The sequence below is a fragment of the Camelus dromedarius genome, chromosome 10 (assembly GCF_036321535.1).
Source record: "Camelus dromedarius isolate mCamDro1 chromosome 10, mCamDro1.pat, whole genome shotgun sequence".
Taxonomy (NCBI): domain Eukaryota; kingdom Metazoa; phylum Chordata; class Mammalia; order Artiodactyla; family Camelidae; genus Camelus; species Camelus dromedarius.
This window is the reverse complement of record NC_087445.1, coordinates 73,531,192-73,554,259: the sequence shown is the minus strand read 5'-3', so window position 1 is coordinate 73,554,259 and position 23,068 is coordinate 73,531,192. Positions and strand designations below refer to the sequence as shown.

General features: G+C 50.3%; 1 protein-coding gene across 1 annotated transcript in view; it reads right to left on the bottom strand.

Annotated features, from left to right (window-relative positions):
• The window catches only part of HMCN2 (hemicentin 2), a 150,051-nt gene extending 129,646 nt beyond the window's left edge, over positions 1 to 20,405 (bottom strand). The window contains exons 1-4 of the mRNA XM_064490616.1: positions 20,153 to 20,405; positions 4,509 to 4,579; positions 3,183 to 3,341; positions 2,229 to 2,351 (exon numbers count right to left, since the gene is read on the bottom strand). Of these exons, the coding sequence (XP_064346686.1) occupies positions 2,229 to 2,351; positions 3,183 to 3,341; positions 4,509 to 4,579; positions 20,153 to 20,405 (606 nt within the window). The remainder of the gene's footprint in view (positions 1 to 2,228; positions 2,352 to 3,182; positions 3,342 to 4,508; positions 4,580 to 20,152) is intronic.
• Positions 20,406 to 23,068: the final 2,663 nt, after the last annotated feature.

Here is a 23,068-nt window from a genome sequence, read left to right as displayed (position 1 = left end):
GCCTGCTGGGGGAGAGGATCTCCATCTTCGTCTAGTTACCTCAGAATTTCAAAGGTGAAAAAGCGAGATGCCCAGAAGCACTGGGACCCAAGCTTGACAGGTTATCTCTCTGCATCCAGCACCTAGACCTGCACCGCACGCAGCAGGTGCTCAGTAAGCCAAGGGAAGCGAGGTCGCAGAACGTGTCGCTCCTGCCACACTGGACGCACTTTGAAAGGCTAAAAGGACCAACTGCGCATGCACGGTGTGGGGACTTGTGCAACCTCTGAGGAGCCCTCCCAGCTGGAGCCCCCCGGCTTGGGCAAAGGCATCGCTCCCTCTCCTGATCTGGAAGGCGCCAGGTACGAGGCATGAAGCTAATGAATGACAGAGCTCTGCCCACGGAGAAGAGGGACTCCGGCCTCTACCCAGGGGCAGCCAGTCCTGGCCATCAGAGGTCCCACCGCATCAGATGTGTGCTGCCCAGCCAGGCTCCGATGGCAGAAGGCTGGCACCATGGCCAGGAGCCAGGGGTTCTCCCCAGGTTCCAAGCCTTGAGGGAGAGGCTGAGGGAACCCAGCCCCACATCTGCGCAAGCCATCCTCCGACCCCCTCGCCCAGCTGCCTGATGTCTGATTTCCCCCCAGCAGGAACCCAGTTTCCGAGCAATTACCCAGACAGGACACCCCTAAGACAAGGATCAAGCCATCACCCCACTCAAATGCCTCCCTTCCCGGCTTGGGCAGCTCGGTGCCAGAGCAGGCTGACATGCCAAAAAAATAAATCCCACTGTGTCTCAAAGAACCATAAACGCCTTCTGTCAACAGGGAGGAAGGCGCTAACCTAAACATGGCCCTGGAGACCGTAAATACACAAAGCACGAAACTCTCTCCCGGAGGCGGCAGCAGGGTTGGTGGCCACGGTGGCCTCAGAGATGCGGCTCCTCTCGCCTTCCTCTTCCTCAGGCACAAGGGACCCCTTGTCTATCCTCCAGCTACTTACCAAGCACCTGCTACATGCTGGTGGGGAAACGGCAGCAAAGAGGACCTTAAAGGTCCTGCTCTCAGGGAGCTCACAGCCTGGCGGCATTAAATAATCGCACGGTTGTAAAATGACAATGATATAAAGCAGCATGGGGAGCTGGGAGAGTGTAATGAAAGGAAGCTTAATCTTGACAGGAAATTGAGGAAGGTCTCCTTGACGAGGTGCATTTCAGCTAAGACTGGGAAGATGAGAAGGAGCCGGCAGGGAGGAGCTGGAAAAACAAGCCACATGAGCAAAGGCCCTGGGGTAGGAAAGGCACACGGCACTGAAGAAAGAGCAGAGACAGCAACATAGGGCAAAAGGAGGATACAGGTGATGTGCTCAGAGAGGGGGAACTCAGATAAGGATCTAGACCTTCTCTGGGGGACAACGGGGAGGGACCTGTTGGTCAGATTTGTTTTAGAGGATCTGGGGGGTGCAGGAGCCAGCTCATACAGGCTCAAGAAAGCTAACTGTGAGTGTCACCTCCCAACTCTGCCCTGTGACTTCATGATGGGAGCTTGAAACTAGCCAGAGTAGGAGTATTTACACCATGGAAATGGGCATTCTTGTTCTTTCCTGAGAGACTGAAAGGGTCTCTGAAAGGGTCCCTCTGGCTCCTGAGAAGGAACGGACGTGTGGGGCAGAGGGGAAGCAGGGAGACACCTGAGCAGTTGCTGGAGCCTGGAGGGGAGGAAGGGCAGGCACTCGGTCAAAGACCGAGATGAGGATGCAGACTCCTGGTCAGTGCCGGGCCATTGGCAGCCCTGCATGCCAGGGCCGAGCAAGCCCCTCCCTGCCACGTCCCCAAGCAGGACTTTCTCTCCCAGCAACACAGTCTGAATCTGACGGACCCCCTACATGCTCCTCCACCAACCCTGGGTTCCCCGACTCTGGGGAGAAGCACCCCCCAAACACACACACATATCCATTTCTGCCAAGCTTTGCTAGATCCATCCTGCCAGCTTGGACCTGCTGGGAGACACACGCTAAAACCCAGGCTACTCCTTCAAGTCCCAGTTGCTTTACTTGCAAAACTGAGAAACCTACAGCACCTGCCTTTGGGGTGGGTGAGAGGGCTCAACAAGATGCTATCACAAAGCCTTGAGCACGGACCAGGCTTCCCGCGCCTGCCGGGCGCCGAGCGCTCAGCGCTGCCCATCTGTGATGGCAGTCAGCCACCGGGCAAAGCCGCCCAGAGACGCGGGGTGTTAGCGCAGGCTCACCTCGGTCACCTGCTGCTTGTCTAAGTGGAACACCTGCCCAGAGCTGGCAGCTGCGATCTCCTCGTAGGCCAGGTAGCCAGGATGCGTGCGGTCGCCGCAGTCCCCTGTCAGCACGAAGACCACCTAGGAGACAGACAGGCAGCCTGACTCACGGCTTCCCCGCCGTCTTCTTCAGGCATGAGCAGTAGGGCTGGGACCAGGGAGGAATGACTTGGAGAAAGCCCCTTTCTCTCTCTGGGCTCAGGCGATGCGTCTGTTAAATGAGAATGACAAGTATCCACCCCGTGGGGGTCAGGACCGATGCAGGTCAGGTGTTCATCACAGGGCCAGGAATACAGTAGGTGTTCAATAAATGGGAGCTGTATTAAATCTATAAGGAGGGGAATGGAAATCACCTCCGCTCCAAGTGGCCCCAGAGCTAGAAGAACCGTGGAGAAGCCAAGTCTGTTCCAGACGGGAGAACAGAGGGGTCTCCCAGCCCTCGAGGTCTTCCCCCAGGACGTCCATGGGATCGGCCCTCACCCTGCCCTGCACATGTCCCCTCCCCCGCACATGTCCCCTCCCCCAGCCCTCACTGTGAAAGCATGGGACAAAACCCCAGCATCTTGTCTTCCAGACCCTCAGGCGACAGGAGACGGGCGACGGGGAGCAGAGGCGACGCCAGGAGGAAGATGGATTGCACGGACTCTTGACAGGGTGTGAAAGGAATCCGGTGGCGTGGTCTTTATCAGGACCCAGCCTCGCCAGGGAGACAGGAGGCCCGGTGGGCGGGGCCGGAGCATGAGAACACACTTGGACTTCACAGCTTCACAGCCCAGCTTGTTCGCAGGGCTGGCCGGCATGGCTGGCGGAGGCTGGACACAGGCTGTGCCAGAGAAGCGCCATCCTCCACTCTCCAGGTGGGGGGCTCGGGGCTGCCCGCGGAGACCCCAGCTTTTTCACGTGGTCGCTCACCTGCGATTGCTTAAGCTGCAGGAGCCGCAGCACCTCCTCCTTCTTGTGGTAGTCCTTGGCGCGGGCGTCCGAGAAGACGTAGATGAAGGAGCCAGGGTTGGCGACCTCCACGGCGGCCTTGATGGCCCCTACGCTCATCTCTGGGCAGTCGCCGCCTCCCTGCAGGACAAGACACATCATTGGCTGCCACCTACCTCCTCCCTGCGGGGGGCCCACCCAGGGATACCCACAAAACCAATGGGAGGTGGGGGTCCCCTCGAGCAGTCTCTGTCCTGCACGTCCAAGGGGCAAGCCAGGGCCCCAGCCTCTCCCTTCCCTGAGGCCCAGGGTAGCAGCCGACCTGCTTCATGTATCACTCACTCACTCACCCACGCCTGAGCCACACGGCCCCTCCCGTGGAGTCTGGATGGGAGGCAGACTCCAATAAGCACAACACGATCATCTAATTACGTAGTGATGAGTGCTACAAGTGGGACAGGAGGGACGGGAGCCACCGGGGCGTCTCACAGATGCCCCAGAGAAGCCACGTGTTAGCCAAGGCTTGGAAGACAGAGGGGTAGACTGGTCGCCAGAAGGAGAGGCGGGGGGCGGGCAGAGGAAAGCATTCAAAGTCGCCTCCCCGAGTCCTCCTCGCTGTAGCCTGCCCTGGAACTGATCCCAAATAAACGCTCAGCCCTCCCCACCCCGCCCACCAGCCAGGATCTCTCTGCAGGAAGGGAGCCGATCCCAGGCTCGCGCACCCAGCACCAGAAGCAGGATTTGCACACAGTAACTTCAGTAAACACTTCTCTCCTTGGTTCACTCATTCCTTCTGTGTGCTGAGCCCTGTTCTGGGCCCTGGGGGGCTTGGCAGGGAACTAGACTGATCCGAGGGGCCCCTGTCTACAGGAAGCCAGAGCGGGGAAGACAGATGCTCAGCCAGGGTGTTCACTGTGGCCAAGAGGCCCAGGTGGCCATGGGGCATCTGACCCAGTCTTGGGCTTGGTTTGGGGGCTCCCAACTGACCCCTCTTGGATCCTCCCTCAGCTACCCCATACCTCTTCCTTCCACCCCTGCATCCATGCCCTAAATAATAAGCACCTACTATGTGCCAGGCACAGGGACTCCTGTGGGTATTTGGTTCACTGAATAAAGGAAGGAACCCTAAGAAGTACAGAATCTCCAGGACCCCTAAGCTGGAGCAGGTCCCAGGCAGAGCTGGGAGGCAGGTCATGGCGGTTGCAGGAAGCACCATCTTGGCCTCTGAGTGGGACAAAGACCCTGGCCTCTGGCATGGACTGGGAAGAAGGCCACAGGGGGCCAGCAGCCAGGGGCGGGGCAGCCCACCTGCACATAGAGTTCTCTCAGCTCCCTCTGAAACACCGCTGGGTCCGCTGTGAGGGTCACCGGGCCAATATCTGTAGAGAAGAGAGAGAGGTCCCAGTGGGCTTGGACCTCCAGACACACAGCCTCCATGGCCTGGGGCAGCAGTCACCAGAGGTGACAACAGCTGAGGCCCCCACAAAAGGGGAAGTGGAGGGGAGCAGCTTCCAAGGCTGTCAGCTCCGGAAGGGAGGTCAGGACACTCGGGCCCCTGGCCACTCCAAATCAGGCCCGGAATCCCAGGGGAGTGCAGAGATGGAGCAGGGGGCAAACCCCCGGTTCCTCCCTCAGAACCACAGTTCTCGATCTTTTGTGACCATGCCTCCCCTAGGAACCTCCCCTCTACCAGCCCACCCACTCCCACCATCATTGGGAAGGGAATTCTGGGAAGACAAAGAAACGGGAACTGGAGCAAACATAGTTTTGGACCACACAGCAGCCGCCCAACAAGCGTTTATTTTGACCAACAAAAATAAAACCTTCCAGAAACTCCATCCGTCCATTAGCCCATCTGAAAAGAGCAGAATCAGATCCCAAAGGCGAGGGTGCGGAGCAGCTGGAGCTTCCATCCACTGCCAACGGGAGTGCAAAAGTGGTTCGCCCACTTCGGAAGACAAATGGAAGATTCTAAAAAGTTAAGCATGTGCCTACCATACGATCCAGCCATTCCACCCCTAGGTATTTACCCAAGAGAAATGAAAACACAGTCCACATCAAGACTTGTACTCAAATGTTCACAGCAGCTGTATTCCCCACAGCCCAGAACTGGAAATGAGCCAGATGTCTGTCAACTGGTGAATGAACAAACAAACTGTGGTACATTCATATAATCAACTACTACTCAGCAAGAAAACAGAGCAAGCTACCAGGGCAAGCAACCACATGGATAAATCTGGCAGATAGAATCCTGCGTGAAAAAAAGCCAGGCACAGGAGAGTGCCTACTACATGGTTCCGTTTATAGGAAGTTCTGGAACAGGCAGAATTAATCAAAGGTGAAAAAAATCAGAACAGAGGTTGTCTTGGGGGGGAGGGAGATCAAGGGAACCATCTGGGAAGGGAGAAGTGTTCTATATTTTGATGGGAATGTGAGTTCTGCGGGTGTATCCATTAGTCAAGAGTGTAAAGCTAAGATCTGTGCATTTCAATGTATGTAAATTTTACCTCATAAAAAAAGAACCATAAAAAACGATCATCGCTGAGTGGGAGGGGGGAGGAGGGGAGGAGGTACAGACGAGACAAGAGTGGCAGATTTTGGGGGGATGTTTGTTGGTGCTGGATGATGATACACGGGCTCACTGGATGTCTCTACTTACTTTATATATTTGAAATGTTCCCTAATTAAAAGGATTTTTTTTATTAAAGAGCCATCATTGAAAGTCACAGCTAACATACGATGAGGATACCAGGGCACTGAAAACGGGGCCAGAATTCCAACTGGCCAGGAGGACATGTGCACAGTGGGGATTTTGCAAGCTTGTGTGGACATCAGATTACTTAGGGAAACAGTTCATCCGAGTCCTTGGTGAACTCTCGTAATAGACTATTTTTAGTTCAAGAATTCTAAATTCCTGTCACCCTAAAAACATTCCCATTGGCAACCAGTCAACAGACCTTCATCCTTCTTGGAAAAGGAAGCACGTGGAATTATCCAGCATTCATCCAGTTATCAAGGTAAAGTCTGGACACCAGCCTTTCTGCTGTATCCTTTAAGAATAACCCCCTGGAGGCTCCTGCCTCTCTGTTCTGTATTTATTCACTGTCCACCGTGGCCTTTATCAAGGCTTCTCCACCACCTCCCTCCTTCTGAACTCTGCAGTGACTAATTCAGCCAAGCTGTCGACCTTTGACCTCACACAGATCTGATAGGAACCCTGGTTCCGCCCTTCACCTGCCCTGGGGCCTCTCTCTCAGAGCTCACATCCCCGTCCCAAGCCTCAGTGTCCCCATCTGTAAAACAAAGCATGTAACAGCACCATCTCTTCTGGCTGAGAACCATCATTGTGAGAATCCAGTGAAGCCAGGGAGGGAAACACTTCACTTGGCTCAGAGCAAAGGCTCAGCAAACCGGAGCTGGTCCTGCTAATCAGAGCACGCAACTGCCAGAGCTGCAGTGGGCGGCCTCACAGAGGCAGGCAGGCACTGACCATCTTGCTCCAATGAAGTCCTTCTATTCTAGTCTGACTGAGGACAGCAATAACTTTACTCAACACTGGTTACTATTTCTTTATTACATAATAATATATGTTCATTTAAAATATATATAATATTACTCATTCTAAGTGGAGCCAGAAAGAGAACAAAAAATGCCATATATCACTTGTATGTGGAATCTAAAAAAAAAAGGACACAAATGAACTAATTATTTATAACTTAGATGATTGATTTCTTGAATATGTGTGAGCACATCTGACTGTCCTTTATGACTGGATTACTGCATTCTGTTGATTCTTATTTTGTGGTTGGCTTTATTCCTTTGATAACTATGTAAGTTTAAAAAGCTAAAGCTCTAAACTGTTCTTAGAAACAATGAACAGTACACACGTGTAAATTTTTAAACGGTGAAAAAAAAAAAAAGAATCTCCTGACCAGCACTTGTTAGGTGCTCTGCCTGCAAGCCCCCTGCCACTCCCTAAAGGAAAGCAACTTTGCAATAACCACACTGCTTTTTGCCTAGTATAACATCCTTGTTCCTTCTCCCTTCTGCCTATAAAATTTTCCATTTTGTGTAGCTCCTTGGAGCTCTTTTTTATCTACTAGATTGGATGTTGCCTGATTTAAAGTGATATTTGATCAAATAAACTCTTACATTTTTAAATAAAAATAAAATGACATTACTGATACTGACACTTCCTAAGCACTTATTACGTACCAGCCTGCGTGCCAAGATGCTTCTGTGTATTAGTTCACGGAATCCTCCCTGGCACCTGAGAGCTCCACTTCTTACCCACATTTTACAGAGGGAAAAACAGAAGCCCAGAGAGGCTGAGTAACCTGCCCAAAGACACACAGTGACCTCCTCATCCAACCTCCTGGTGTCCCAAGCACTCGCGAGCACACGTAGAGAACCAGGGGTTGAATGGCAAACACAGGACCCTGGAAATTCCAGGAGCCCTGGAGGATCCCCTGGGCTGGAGATCCCTGGAAAGGACTTTAAGGTTGGCCTCTGTGTTAGTTTCCTATTACTAAAAGATTATTATAAACTCAGTGTCTTAAAACAACACACATTCATTTTTGGAGATCAGCAGTCCTAAAATCAAGGTGTTGGCAGAGCTGCATTCCTTCTGGAGGCTCTGGGGGAGATTCTGTTTCCTTGTCTTTTCCAGCTATTGGAAGCTTCCTGCATTCCTTGGATCATGGTCCTTTTCCTCCACTTTCAAAGCCATCAGTGTAGCATCTTTAAACATTTCCCCCTCACTCTGCTTCTGGCATCACATCTCCTTCTCTGACTGATCCTCCTGCCTCCCTTCTTACAAGGACCTTGTGATTACAGTGGGCCCCAGGAACATCTCTCCAGCTCAAGCCCCTAACTTAATCACAGCTACAAAGTCTCTTTTGCCATGTCAAGTAATACATTTACAGGTTCTGTGAGTATCTTGGGGCGTGGCACTATTCCGCCTATCACAGCCTCCGCCACCCCGTCTCTATCGAGAATGGGCTCGGGAAAAATCATAGATACAGAGAACTGAATGGTGATGGCCAGAGGGAAGGGTTTTGGGAACTGGGCAAAATGGGAAAGGTGGGGGTGGGGTGGGGTCAAGAGGTGTTAACATCCAGCTACAAAACAAATAAATCATGGGGATGTAATGTCCAACATGATAACTACAGTCAATAATATTGTACAACAGACTTGAAAGTTGCCAAGAGAGTAAATCCTAAAAGTTAACATTGTGATGGATGGTAACTGGACTTACTGTGGTGACCATTTCAAGATGTATATAAATGTCAAATCATTCTGTTGTACGCCTGAGACCAATATAAAGTTACATGTCAATTACACCTCAATAAAAAAAGTTTTTTAAGCAAAGAAAATAAAAGCCATAAAATTGGGAGAAAAAAATGAATGGACTCAGGAAAAAATGATTTGACTACAAACGTATGCACCAAACAGAACAAGGTGGAGGATGAAGAGATCTGAAGACTTCATCTTATTAAAGGTGGGGAAACTGGGACCAGAGAGGGGAAGAGAGTCCTTCAAGGTCAGGCAGGAAGATCTGGCGCTAGAGTTGATCGGCTACATCACGCAGACAGTGACCCCTTCTCTTGTTCATCATCATAGGCTTCGTGCCAACTTCAGCGCCCGGCACCTGGTAAGTGCTCAAAAACTACTGTTCAAATGAGCAAATGAATAAACACACCAATGAATCCCATTCTGCTTGGGAGGCTCCAAGTCAGGACTCGAGCTTCATTTACCTTTAAATCCTGTGCCCAGCACAAAGCTGGGCATACAACCGACATTCAGTAAATATCTGCTGAATGCCAAGCCTACCTGATCCCCAGGCCCTCCAAACACAGCACGCTGCTGCCCATCACTCAGAGAAACAGATCCAAAACAGAGCAGGAGACCAAACATGGTTATTCAGGGCATGCAGAGGGGTGACCACGCTAAGGGAGGGCTGGCCGGATGGACAAAAGTGTTGGTGATTTCTCTTAAGATAGAGGGTGGGGCCCCAGCAAAGACTGAAGGCAAGAGTTTTTAAAAGGTCTGCCCCCAGTTTTGAGCAAAGAGGGCTCTCAGGAAAGTACACACTTACAGACGCAGATGCTCACAAACCAGTCTGATTTCTTCCTTTTACTGAACAGATAATTCCTAAACTGGCTCTGGGTGCTGGCCGCTACTGACCAGTCCCATCATTCCACGGCAGGACCAGCTTTCAAGATGCCCAGAGGGGCTGAGGGCACAGAGGTCTTCTCTCCACCTGTCCTCTTTGCTGCCCGACTGCCTGCCCGTCCACCCATCCATCTACAGCTGCCAGCAGTGAGACAGAGATGGATGCCTTCTTGTCACTTATGAGTGCTGGCCCACTGCTTCACTTGTCATTCCTGGGACCTGCTGCACCAGCATCACACACCATCCTGAAGCTGCCCAGGACAGGATGCTTTCAGCAGGGTGGCCATTTCAAGACCTGTCTTCCAGCAGGACAGAGTGAAGTACCAGGACAGGGCAGGACACCTGGCGTGTCCCCATGTGACTTTGCCCACTGAGAGGGGTTGCTTGATCCCCTCTCCATCTCCCTCCTTCACCCTCCTTCATCCAGGCAGGGCTGGCTCTGGACAAAAAGCCTGAACACCTTACATCCTAACACGCTGCCCTTCCTAGCATGACGCTGATGCTGATGATGTTGACGGTGACGCTCGTGTTGATCACGTTGACGGCGACGCTCGTGTTGATGATGCTGACGATGCTGACTTTGATGTTGATGTTGATGATGCTGTTGATGTTATGAGGATGATGATGCTGTTGATAATGATGGTGGTGGTGGTGGTGGAGGTAGAAGTGGGTGATGTTGACAACAGCAGCTTCTATGATTGAGCACTTACTATTTCACAGGTGTTAGCTCAGTCCTACTAACATCTCCCTGTTAGAACTGGGGATACCAAGACTTAGAGAAGCGAACACCCTTAGTGAAGGTCATACAGCTGGAAAATGGTAGTCAGTATCTGCACTAGTTTCCTGGGGTAAAACAGCACAAACTTGGTGGCTTTAAACAACAGAAATTTATTCTCTTGCAGTCCTGGAGGTTAGAAGTCCAAAATGAAGGTGTCAGCAGTCCATGCTTTCTCTGAAGGCTCTAGGGGAGAATTTGCTCAGTGCCTTCTTCCTCTTTGCTTCCAGTGATCCTAGCAATCCTTGATATTCCTTGACTTGTAGACACATCATTACTCCAATATCCAGTCATACTGGACTCTCCTTCAGAATGATCTCATCTTAACTAATTACATCTTCAATTACCCTATTTCTAAATCAGGTCACATTCTGAGGTTCTAGGAAGGACAGGAATTCTGTGAGGACACTGTTCAGTCTAGAAAAATGTCCAAATCCACATACTTGGCTCCAAAGCCTGTTCTCTTTGCCACTGGCTATACTGCCTCCAAAAACGATGGTGATGATGATGACGATGACAGCTATCTTTGTTTAATATTTAATATATTAAGCATCAGATTCTCTTCTTTACATTTGACCCACATTCACTCAGAAAAACCTCACAGCAATCTATGCAGCCTCCTATTTATTAACCCTGTTTTGTAGACGAGAACTTGAGGCCTAGGGAGGAAAAGCAGACGGCCTAAGTCTCACAGCGAGGAAGCAGCAGAGATGAGATTCAAACCTGGGTGCAAATGACCCCCAGTCTCAGCCCTCAAACATGGATGAAGCTACAGACCCTTGGAACTTGTCCCCCAGTCCTTCATTCTGCTCCTGGAGGGGGAGGGAGGTTCGTGACCGAAGGTGAACCCTTGCCAAACAGCTGGGTAGATGTGGCGTGCAGTCCCTCAGGCCGCAGGGATGATTAAACCCATGACCTTGGCTCCACTTGTGCTGTTCTTGAGCATATGAGCCCCAGAGGCCTGGCCCAGAACCATCTCTCCATAGACAAATGTTTTCCACTCAACAAGAGGAGGGTGTGGAGCCTCTGGGACAGGCAAGGACCGTGCACAGGAAGAACCCCCCCAAGCCTTCATGCAGGTGATGCTCCAGCCCTTCGCCCAGTCTCATGTGTCCCAGTGGAATCAGTCAAGGCCACAGCCAGGCACTAAAGGTCCAGCTTCAGAAAGGCCTCACTCATGTCTAGGACTCTTCCCAGAGCCTACCCTTCCCATCTCTTTCTCAAAAGCAGGACGTGAACACCAGGACCCACTCTGGATGTGCACACACCCCCTCCTCCAGCCTCAGTGACCCCGGGCAGGGTCCCACAATCTGCCACGATTGTGGGCGAACTGTGCCCCCTCCCCAGGACTCAGTCCTCCCATTTCTAAAAGAAAATGAAGTCGAGGCCGCCAGAATTACAACAGTTCCTGAGCCCAGGGCTGGCTGAACTGATTCCCTTGAAGACCCTGCTGAAGGACAGACATGGTGGGTCAGGAAGCACTGGGCAAGGGGCTCCTTCCAAAGAGCCAAAATGGCTCCAGAACCTCAGAATCCTCCTCTCCCTCCTCCTTGGTGTCCAGGAGTCGAGACCCTGAGTCTCCTAAGGGCCTCCTCAGGAGGGCCTCTTGCCCTGAATACCTGATGGATTCCCGACCTGCTGAGTGTTCACATCAGCCAGTGCCCTCCATCTTCAAGGATTCACACTCCTGCCAGCCTCAGAGCCATCATTTCTGCTGTTCCCTCTGTCCATTGTGCTCCTCCTCATACTATATGGACCTTCCCCTACCCACCCAGCTGCCCCCCACCTCAACTCAAAGCCACTCCTGTCTCCTCACCTCTCAGAGCGGCCTGGGGCCCTCTGTTAACAGGGATCACACAAGTTAATGAACTTGGCTCTTCGCTGCAGGCCTGACTGGACTGACGGAAGGTGTCTCAGCAAGCTGGCACTCTGCCTGGTCCATGGTAGCCTCCGAGAATCGGAGATGAAGTGAGTTGAACAATGGGGCTGTCAGGGATCCCTGGGGACCAGGTCGACCTGAGGCACTCAGTGCCCCCAGCCCCGTGGGTGGCCTCCCCACCTCAGACTCACTGCATCCTTTCCTTGCTGCTTCTCTACTCGCAGGCATCCCCAGCCTGTCTCTCCCCTCACGCCCCTGCCCTGCACAGTCATGCCTGCAAAGATGAGGCAGGAAAACCGCCCTTTGATGAGGGGCCATCAGTGACAGGGACATGCCTCATCCGCTCACAGCTCACAGGCCTCCAAGGAGAGAAGCACCAGGGCCAGGGCAGGGGGCTGGATTTTTCTCACAGAGCAAGGACTGACTGTATCTATTTCATGATGAGAGGCTGGTTAATAGCAATGTCACTCCGGGGTGCAGCGCGCGCACGCACACACACACACACACACACACACATTAGAGCATGCAGCCGCAGGCACAGCTGCCCCAGCTCACAGGCAGTCCTGTGAACTGAACATGTTTGCTCTGCCTGCATCCTTGCCACTGACCAACTAAAACCTCCTCTTCCCCAGGGAAAGCTGACCGTGCATCTGCCGACCCAGAGTAGATGCTCAAACTCACCCTCAATCAGACATATGCAAATTGAAACAGGTCACCACTTCTCACCTACTGAATTAGCCAAAAAGGGAAGGGTGGTGTCCCTGGATGCCAGCAAGGGTGTGCAAAGAAAGCAACCTCCCACTCTTCTGGTAGGAGGGCAAGATGGTACAGCATTTTCAGAGGACAGTTTGCTGATATCTATTAAAATAGAAAATGCTCACATGCCTTAAGAATGCAATTACACTTCTGAGCATCCATCCTATAGATATGTTTTTGCAAATGTGTGGGTACTGAAAGCAACTTATTTTCCACAATATGGGGATGGGTGGATAAATCAAAATAAGATAAATTAAGATCCCTCCTGTAACACCTTCTGTAGCCATTAAAACAATGGGGTGGGTCTGTATTTCCTACCATGAAAAGATATCCATGATATATTATGTGGGAGAGAAGGAGCAAGTTGCAAACAGTACGCATAGTATGATCCCATTTTTTATATAATAAAAAAGCTAAGTGTATGTATGTATTCAACTGAATTACACACACACAGCCTCAAAGCAGACAAAATTATTAAAAGGGTTTGCATCTCTTGAGAGCAGTGTTATTAGAACATGAAACAAGCATGTATTAAATGTGTAAACTTCTCAGGAAACTTAATAATTTCAGTTATTAACTAAAAGAGCTAAGCCCTGATGCCAAAGCTGGGCAAAACCACAAAGGAAGAATATCACTTACTGATCATACATACTGAAATAAATGCCAAACTCCTAAACAAAACGCCAGCAAATAGAACCCAGCTGTCTATTAAAGAATGATCTACCATGACCGAGCAGGGTTTACCCAAGGGATGTGGAAAAGGTCAAAACGAAAGGAATCACATCAAGTCAACAGGAGAAAAACCTTACAAATATCTCAACAAAGCCAGAAAGTCACTGGCTAAAATTCAGCACCTATCCCCCACCTGGGTTTTTTGTTTGGAGCGCGTGTTCTTTTTCACCCTTAGCAAATTAGGGATGAAAGCATCTTCCTTCACCTGATGAAGAAAACCTCAGAGCAAGAAGCAGCATCAAACAACGATGTACAATCAGAATGCTGTACAAGACCGATTTCAGCCACCACCATCACTTAACACTGTTCTAAGAGTTCTAGCTGCTAACTACCACAAAACGTTCCAAACAAGCAAATTATGTGATTGGAAAAGAAGAGACAATATTATAACTTGGAAAGGCTGTGGCTGTCAACTAAGAAAACTCAAGGCACTACCCCCAAAAATTAGAACTGTTTTTTTTTTTCTTCAGTAAGAAACTTGGAAACAAAATAAATGTATGAAAATAAAATGCTTTCCAACACATTAGCAATAGTCATTTGCAAAAAATGTAATGGAAAAAAATTCCTGGTCAAAATAGTCATACGAAAACCAAAATATTTAGAAATGATCTTAAAAAGAAATGGGTGGAAACTATAAGGAAAAAAAACCTATAAGTTTTTACTAAGGGAAATAAATATGTGGAAAAAAGGAAGAAGTCTCCTAGATGGAAACAACTGCATTTTTTTAAATGATAATTCTTTCCAAAATCAAGATTTAACACAATTCTAAGCAAAATCATAGTAGGAATTGGGGGGGGGGGTTGACTAAGTTTTTCTACTTTTCTTCTGAAAGAATACACATTCAAGAATTTTTGAAAATGAAGAAGATGGATAAAACGAACATGAAAAAGGTGCAGGGGCTACATAACTCTGGAAATAAGTTGAGTCTATAAGACTAAAGGTAAAGGAACTGTATTCTAGTTAATAAAGTTGTTTTGCAGGGGGTACAAGTTAGCAAAGCTAAGACCAGTATAAGTGTACTGGAGCTGAACAAGTAAGTAAGTGGGCAGTGGGTGATGGATGAGCCAGGTTAGCCGCTGTTGGAGTGGGAGGTTGTAGACAAGCAAGAGTAAGAGGTCGGAAGGATTCAGGTTGTAAGGAAGGAGAGCTGGAGACATCAGAATGGACTCATGTTCAGCTTGATACAGATACAGATGGTTACATATAGAAATATTTTTAGATATATACAGGTATATGCACAGATTACAGGTACAGGAAGTATCTCCCTGCTGTCAGCTAAGGGTCTGGAAGCAATGACACCCCAGTGGCAACAAGCACACCTAGCACTCAGATTTTCATGTCTATTACCATCTTTTAATAAAAGGAACTAAGGCTCCTTAAATTGCTCGTTCTAGGACTGAGGCAGGAAATAGATGAGCCTGGAAGATTTTACTAGTGTCAGAATGTAAGAAAGTGCTTTAAAAAAAAATTTCACAACAATGGGGTATGTCAAAGACACACAGAAGCCAAATCAAAGTGCTTCCAATGACCAAAGTTGGAAAAACTTGAGCAAACAAAATAAATAAAGTAGTATTGGATTATAACTCAAAGTATAAAACAGGTATCTATTAGTCCATACTGATATATATAAATGATTGAATAAATAAATAAATGGGGCAAAGAGTCAGCTGTCACGCAGAAGAAGTCCAGATGATTCATGCAGACACTCCACGTTCAAGGAGATGGACCACAACTGCCTACTTCTTAAGTGTGGGATGCGTGTAGTGACTTTCTGACAAAGAGGACGGTACAGAAAGGGAGAAAGAAGAAAGTAACTTCACACTGAAGATGCCTGACAACCTTAGCCAGCTGATCACAGTCAGCATCAACACTGAGAAGTCACTATTGATAGCAGGTACCTTTGATCTGATGTGATGAGAACGTCATTGTTCCTCTGTTGTCTTCCTCCCATTGCCTGGTCTAACTGGAGAAAAACCTCTGGCAAATCATGACTGAGGGACAAAATCTCTAAGCAGTTCTCATCAAAGCCGTCAAGATCATCAAAATCAAAGTCTGAGAAACCATTACAGCCAGAAGGAGCCAAGGGGACATGACAACTAAATGGAATGTGGGATCCTGGCTGGGATCCTGGAACAGATGTTAAGGAAAAACTGAGGCAATCTGAACAAAGAATGGACTTCAGTTAATAATAACATATCAATACTGGTTTGTTAATTGTAATAAAGTTACCATCATAATGTACAATGTTAATAACAGGGAAAGCTGGGTGCTGGGTATATGGGAATGGCTGTACTACCTTGGCAATAATTCGGTAAATTTAAAAGTGTTCGAAAGTTGAAAGTTTATTACAATTTTTAAACTGTCAACTGATGAATGGATAAAGAAGATGCAGTATGTTTAGATGTATACACATTTAAACAATGGAATATTATTTGGCCATGAGAAAGAAGGAAATCCTGATGTTTGGGACAACTTGGATGGATCTTGAGGGCATTATGCTAAGTGAAATGAGTCAGACAGAGAAAGACAAATATTGTATGTTCTCATCTATATGTGGAATCTAAAAAAAAAAAAAATAAGTGGAACTCATAGAAACAGAGAGGAGAGTGGTGGTTACCCAGGATCAGGGAGTGGAAGAAATGGAGAGATAGTGATCAAAGGATACAATCATTCAGCTATAAGGTGAATAAATTCTGGGGATCTCATGTACAGCATAGTAATTATAGCTAATAATACTATAATACGTACTTGAGTATGTTGCCAAGAAAGAACATCCCAAATGTTCTCACCACAAAAAAGAAATGGAAATTATGTGAATGACAGAGATGTTAGCTAACACCATAGTGGTAATCACCTTGCGATATATAAATGCATCAAATCAACACACTGGACATCTTTAACCCAAAATTATGTGTCAATTATATCTCAATAAAGCTGGGGGAAATTATTTTTTAAAAAGAATAAGAAAAGAATTTGACCTAAATACTATAAACCCAGATAATGAATCTAATGTGCTCCTGGCACAAGAATTGTCAGACAATGGGGCAGAACAGAAAGCCCAGATAAATTCTTTAAAGTAATTCTGGATAAACGCAGGATCCAAATGAATGAAAAAGAAAGGATTATTCAAAAAATAAACATGAACAATAGACTATCCCATTCTAGGAGAATTACATTAAATTATTTTTGACACCATTCACCAATTTTTTTAAATCCCAGGCTAAAAAATTAAATATGAAGAGAAAAAAGAAAACAAATGGAGAAACTCTAGAACACGTAACTAACTGATCTTGTGATAGGAAAAAAAACCCTGAACTGTTAAACAAGAAAGTGAAGAAATTACAAAGGGAAAAAAAAGTCCATAGATTTTGCTACATGAACACTTAAAACTTCAGGACTTCAGGAACCACAAATACTAAAAGGCAAGCCACCAGGAAAAATACTAACCACATGACAGAAGACAATTAATGTCATCAATATAAAGTCCTCATACTGACTGATAAGAGAACCACTAAAATCCCCACGGAAAAATGAGTAAAAGAACCGACAATTTACAAAAGAAGAAATCCATACACAAAAAAATCTAGTGAACACTTTGAAAACTTCCTGAACCTCACTAGCAATTAAAACAAGAAGATACCATTTTCCATCTTCTGAATTAGGGGGAAAATGTTTTATCCTTATTCCTTGGTGTTGGGGGCAGCTACCCTGAAACAGTCTGCTCAAATGCTTCTGGCAAGTTTAAACACCCAAAACATTTTGGAAAACAATTTGAAGAGTTGTCCACCCACTCCGTGTGTTTAAAATGACCTCGGAACTCCACTTCCAAAAACTTAATCCAATGGGGCGGGTGAGGGGAACGAATCAAAGATGCAGACAAAGATATACACACCAGAGTGCTTTCTGCAACATTTTAATAGCAAAAAATGGAAAACAACCTAAATTTCAGCCAAAATATAACCATTAGCAAAATTCTAGCTTTGTGGTTTGGGAACATACCACTTTTTTTTTTTTTTTCAATTTAAAAACTTTTAAAAACTATTTCCAAGCACAGGTTCTTGGTTTATCTCCAAGCATGTGCAGTCCAGAACCACTGAAACTTGCCCTGCAAAGAGTGGTCTTTGGAGTTAGGTGAGGATTTCCTTTAAGAAGGCTCTCCCAGAACGCAGTTCTGGGGGGTCTGAAGTGTTAGCTAAAATCCCTGTCTCTTAGCTCCTCTTCTACCAAAGGGAATTCCATTGGTTGATTCAAAAGACACAGTCAAACCTAAACTACAGCTCCAATCCCTGCTCAGAAGCCCTCAGTGGCTGCTCACAACCCATAGAAGGAAATCTCAGTGCTCTGAGTCCTCAGTCCCACAGCCATAGCCCGGACCGATCTCTCTTCTCCTCACTTTCCCACTTCATCCTTCCTACACCCCGGCTCGCACACACAACTGTCCCTACATGTCAGGCCCCAGCCAGCAAGCCCCACGTGCTCAGGGAGCCCTCTGTCCCCACTGCATCCCTGGCACCCAGCATCAGCCTGATAAGTGGTCAAAAGCTGATAAATTTCCCTTCATGTTTTTCAAGTTCCGCTCCAACGCTGCTTCCTCAGAGAGCCTTTGGTCCTGACCGATAGCCAGGAGCGGGTACCTGAACCACCAAATGGCCTGTCTACCCGCACCCTGGTGTGAAACCTTCCCCTTTCACACTGGGAGCCTCAGCAGACTGTGCACACAGCTGGGGCTCAGTAAACGCTGAGGCCGCCTCCACTGGACCTGAGGTGTCCGTAGGGAGCATGGTTCGGGGAGGAGGATGGGGTTTTTGTTTCACAGAGGATGGAGCGAAGGCTGGAGAGGCACATACCCGCTCAGCGCCCAGAGACAAGAGGAAAGATTGGGGCATGGAAGCAAGGCTTCAAGGAGCTGGCGGCCAGAGAGGAAGCAGTGAGGACAGCCCTTAGGGGCCCCAGCCTGGGCCCCAGGATACCACATCTGGTTCCAACAGGCTGCTATTCTGCCCTGAAACTGCAGCCAAGCATTCTGGAGACAAATATGGGTTATGAATAAGAAATGACATCAGCCTGGCAGGTGGCTTTGTGTTAAGTCCCATCCTTGTCCTGAGCCTCAGTTTCTCCAATTGTAAGACAAAGGGCGAATCAGATGAGCTCTCAGCTCTCTCGGTGAGGTATCTTTGGAAGCCTAAGCATGACCCAGCAAGGGAGTGAGAAAGTTGGAGAGATAGAGTGTGAACTGTGTCTGAGCTGAAGCCCCAGGCAACACCTCACATGTCTTCACAGTTCCCCCAACCTTGTTGCTCCTGACTCCCAGGTGGGAGCTGTCCTTCTGATGTTCCCAGAAATCTTTTTCTAGACCCCTGGCATCTGGGCTTTGAGCTGCAGAGCCCTGCAGAGCCCTGCAGAGCCCCACAGAGCCCAGAACTCCCAGCAGCAGACGGATTCCACACTCAGCCTAGGGGCTGCATGGAATAATGCCACACACACTGTTGCCCATCTTTCAAATATCTGTACTGATGCTGTGATTAATAAAGGAAAATTCTTCTAGAAGGGCTTACTACCTCATACAGCCTCGGGTCATTGATACCTTCTCAGCACAAGAACACTTTGCAGTACAATTCTGCAAGGATTCTGCCATTTTTATTTTGGGGGCTTTCTAAAGCTATCCTGGATAGAGAGGTGGACAGATGGAGAGACGTGATAAAACAGAGTGAAATTAACCATAGGATCGAGGTGGTGGGCAGGCAGGTGTTCATGTACCCCCCCAACACACACACCTATTCTGCTGTAAGTCTAAAGTTTTCCATCAAAAATGCTGGTGAAAAAGCAGTCCTGCCACTCAGAAAGTTGGGTGTCTGAGCTCGCTGGGCAGGTTCCTTGAAACGCCCCGCAGTGCGGTCTTCCAGGAGCCTTTTCTAGGACACGTCCCTAACACTGAAAGATAGGAGGCTGCAGGCGACGACGTGCCAACTGCCGGGGAGAAGGAGGCAGTGAGGGGACCTGCCAGTGAGAACAGGGCAGGTGGAGGCTACCTGGCTCGAGAAGAGCTGCCCTTTTCATACCGAGAACAGGTGAGGGGCAGGACGGCACGGGTGAGTTCGCCCGCTTTGCGAGGCAGTGGGAGCGCTTCTGGCCCCTGAAACCCACGCTGCGAGAAAATTTTAAGAATTAACGAAAAGCAAAACCGCAAACCCCGCAGAGGCGAATGCGGGTCAGGCCCTGGACACGAAGGCTCCATTGCAACCTCTCGGCAAGTTTGGGAGGCAGTTCACACCTCGTTTCATAAATGGGGAAAGTGAGGTTCCAGACGGTTCGGTCACTTGCTGAAGTCGCACAGCCAGGAGATAGCTGCACCGCATTTGCCCCCGCCTCTCTGTCACTGGCCTGACGAACACAAGCCGGGAGGCGCGCGGGAAGGGGAAAGCAGGTTCGGGGGGGAAGGAAGGGGCAGCCGCAAGGCCTGCCCCAGGTGCCAGGGGTCAGGCAGAGTGAATGCGCCAAGAAGGCGTCCCCGCGGGGCCGCAGTGCAGCCGGCGTGGGCCCAGGTGCGCCCGGGGCGCAGCGCGGGAGGGTGAGCGCACCGGGCGAGGGCGCCAGGCCCGGGACGCGGGGGGCGCGGGGGAAGCGGGGGGGCGCTACCTGGGTCGTGGAAGGGCACCAACGCGTAGTTGCCGATGGCCTGGCCGCCGCGGCTCAGGCTGCGCTCGAGAATACGCGAGGCGCCGTCCATCACCTGCATCAGGTCGTCCCACATGGAGCCGGTGACGTCGAAGACGATGGCCAGAGTGGCGTCCCCCGTGGTAGGGGACAGGGGCGTCCCGGGGGCGCCCGCCGCCGCAGCTGCCGCCGAGACCGCCATCAGCAGCCGCAGGAGCGGCGTCCGGGGCATCATGCTGAGCGCGGCCGAGGGGCTGCGCCTGCCGCGGGGGAGGCGCGCAGGTCCTTCCGAGCGCGACGCCCTGGTGCGCCTAGCGGCCGCCCGACGCGCGGCTGCCGCGCGACACCTCGCTCCGTCGGGCCGTGGCCGGTGCGCGCAGGACGCGGGCTCGCGGCGGGGTCCCCCTGCTGGGAGCCCGAGGCGGGTCCTAGAGCCCACCCCGTTCAGGGTCACGGGCCCGCCTCCTCCGCTCCCCTCCACCGTGACTCAAACTTTCCCGGCCCCGCTGCTCGCCAGTCCAGACCCAAGGTTAGGGGAGGACGCGGGGCGGACGGCAGAAGGGAGCTGGGGCCGTGGCCAAAGCAGAGAGGGATGGAAGCACCGGCAGCACTGGACACCTGCGCCTCCCGGCGACCGCGCGCCCGGCTGCGGGGGCGGGAAAGGGAGGGGGGACGCCATGGCCCCTGCCCTGGAGGGCCGCCCACGGACCCTGATTTTTGTGGCTTCCTCCACCCAGTCCCCTAAAAACTCCCCGACACGCACACACACTGCAACTCTCTTTCCGCAGAGATCTGTGCTTCCCAGTAACTGTCTATTATTACTGCTATTATAATCAACTAATGTAAGTTGAGCAGCTACCATGTGCTAAGCGTTTTCACACAGTTATCATTTCCTTGAATGCTCGCCGCAACCCTAGACAGGGGCACTAACGTGAAACCCATTTTACAGATGAGCAAACTGAAGTTCAGTTGTTTGCCCAAAGTCACTCAACTCTCAAGTAGTAGAGACTTGATTAGAAGCCAGGTCTAGAAAACCTCCCAAGTCCCTGGCTGTGCTGCCGCCCCTAAGTATTACAAGACACTGTCATAGGTCATCTGATGACTCCAGAGAATGGGTGCAGCCCCTCTGCCCACCTGCCTCACCAGATCACATGGATTACACATGAGGGTTCTGGGACACCCAGGAGGTGCTATTGGTGCTTCCTGGGTCCGTATGGTCACCTTCTCCCAGACAGTGCTCCCTTCCACCATCTGGAGAGGGTCAGGTACCCCACCACTGCTTGTCCCAGGCTGTGCTCTCCTGGCTTATTTCTACACCTCTCTCCCTACTCGAGCCCCCTGAGGGCGAGGCTGCATCTTGGTTCCCCCATCAGCTCCAGTTCCCAGCCCAGCCCCTGGCATATGGTGGGGACGCACTCAATACTGCCTGAATAAAGGAAGAAGAGACAGCTTTTGTGGGTCTGCCTGGTTTTGAGAGCTACGGGAGAGGGGCCAGCTCGGTCCTCTTATTCTTCAGTCCCTCCTCGGGGAAGATCATGCTCCCGGGACAGGGACAGGCAGCCCCGTGGACATGGCTGAAGGCTCTGGGTCTGTATGTTGGTGGGTGGGGGGTGGATTTCTCCAGCCCCTGCCCTCCCAGAGCACTTAACCAGGAGGAAGCCCCCTACATCCCCTCTATAACTGCTCCCTTCTCCATCTCAGCTCAGACCCCACCTCTGAGGCTACTCTTGCCCTGGGACACCCCCCCCCCCAGCCCCTGTCTGACCCCTTGTCCTAGCACTGACCACACTGTGTCACCAGTGTCACCCTGCCCCTCCCACCCTGACTGCGAGTTCTGTGGGAGCAGAGACCTGGTACCTGCACGTGGTCAGTGCCTGATGAAGATTTGCCACATAAATAGGTCAACAAGTGTCAAAGAGGCCTGGTGGCTGGGCACTGGCCATGGCAACACACATCTTCAGGGACTCAGTTCTAGACCAGGGCAAGGCCCTTTTGTAAGAAGGCCTGGGGTCTGAGGGAAATGGTCTCCGGGTTGCTGTCTGTCTCACAGTATATGTGGGAGCCAAGCACTTAGACCAGGTGACAGTAGAACTCACAGTCGAGCTCATGGGAAGTTGAGTCACCTGTGCTTCCGCACACTGGCTCTTTAAATCTCCCTGGGCTAGCTGTGGCCAGCCCCAGGGTCTGGGCAGGGCTGGGCCAGCTGTTGGAGAGAGAAGAGAGGCCCCAGCTGTGGGAAGGCAAAGGCAAAACGGAGCCAGGAACCAGACAGGGCTCACAGACGGCGACATTTCAGGCAACATGCAGGGGATCTTTGAGGACAGACCTGCCTTCGGTCATTCACTCTGCAAATCCTGGCCAAGGCTAAGCGGGGTTCCCAGCACTCTGCTAGGCACTGCTGGGGGAGGGAGGACACACAGATGTGCAAAGCGGGCGTCCCACCCTGGGGGGAAGAGACATGTAAACAAGTAATTCTAAGTCAATGAGGTAAGTGCTAATAGAGGAATTACCGAGAACTCTGGGAGCTCACAGGAAGGAGTGGCTGAGCCTAAGGGGTCAGAGGAGGTCACAGATTGAGCCTGAGAAGCCTCTAAGAACAAGAGGGGAAAGGCATCCGAGGAGCAGGAACAGCATGTGCAAAGGAAGGAGGACACGAGAGTCCCACTGCCAGCCCGCACGGCCGGAGGGTGATGGCAGAGGAGAGGACAAAAGCTCTGCCTGTCTTTACAGAGGGCATGGAATTTCTGCATAGGCACTGGGGAGCTATTGAATATTCAGCTGGAAACAACCTGCTCCAATCTGCATTTCAGAAAGGTCACAGCAGCAGCAGTTCAGAGTAGAGCTTGTAGATGTCAAGAAGCCATAAACCTCTTCCCCGAGGACCTGAGCCAAAGAAAG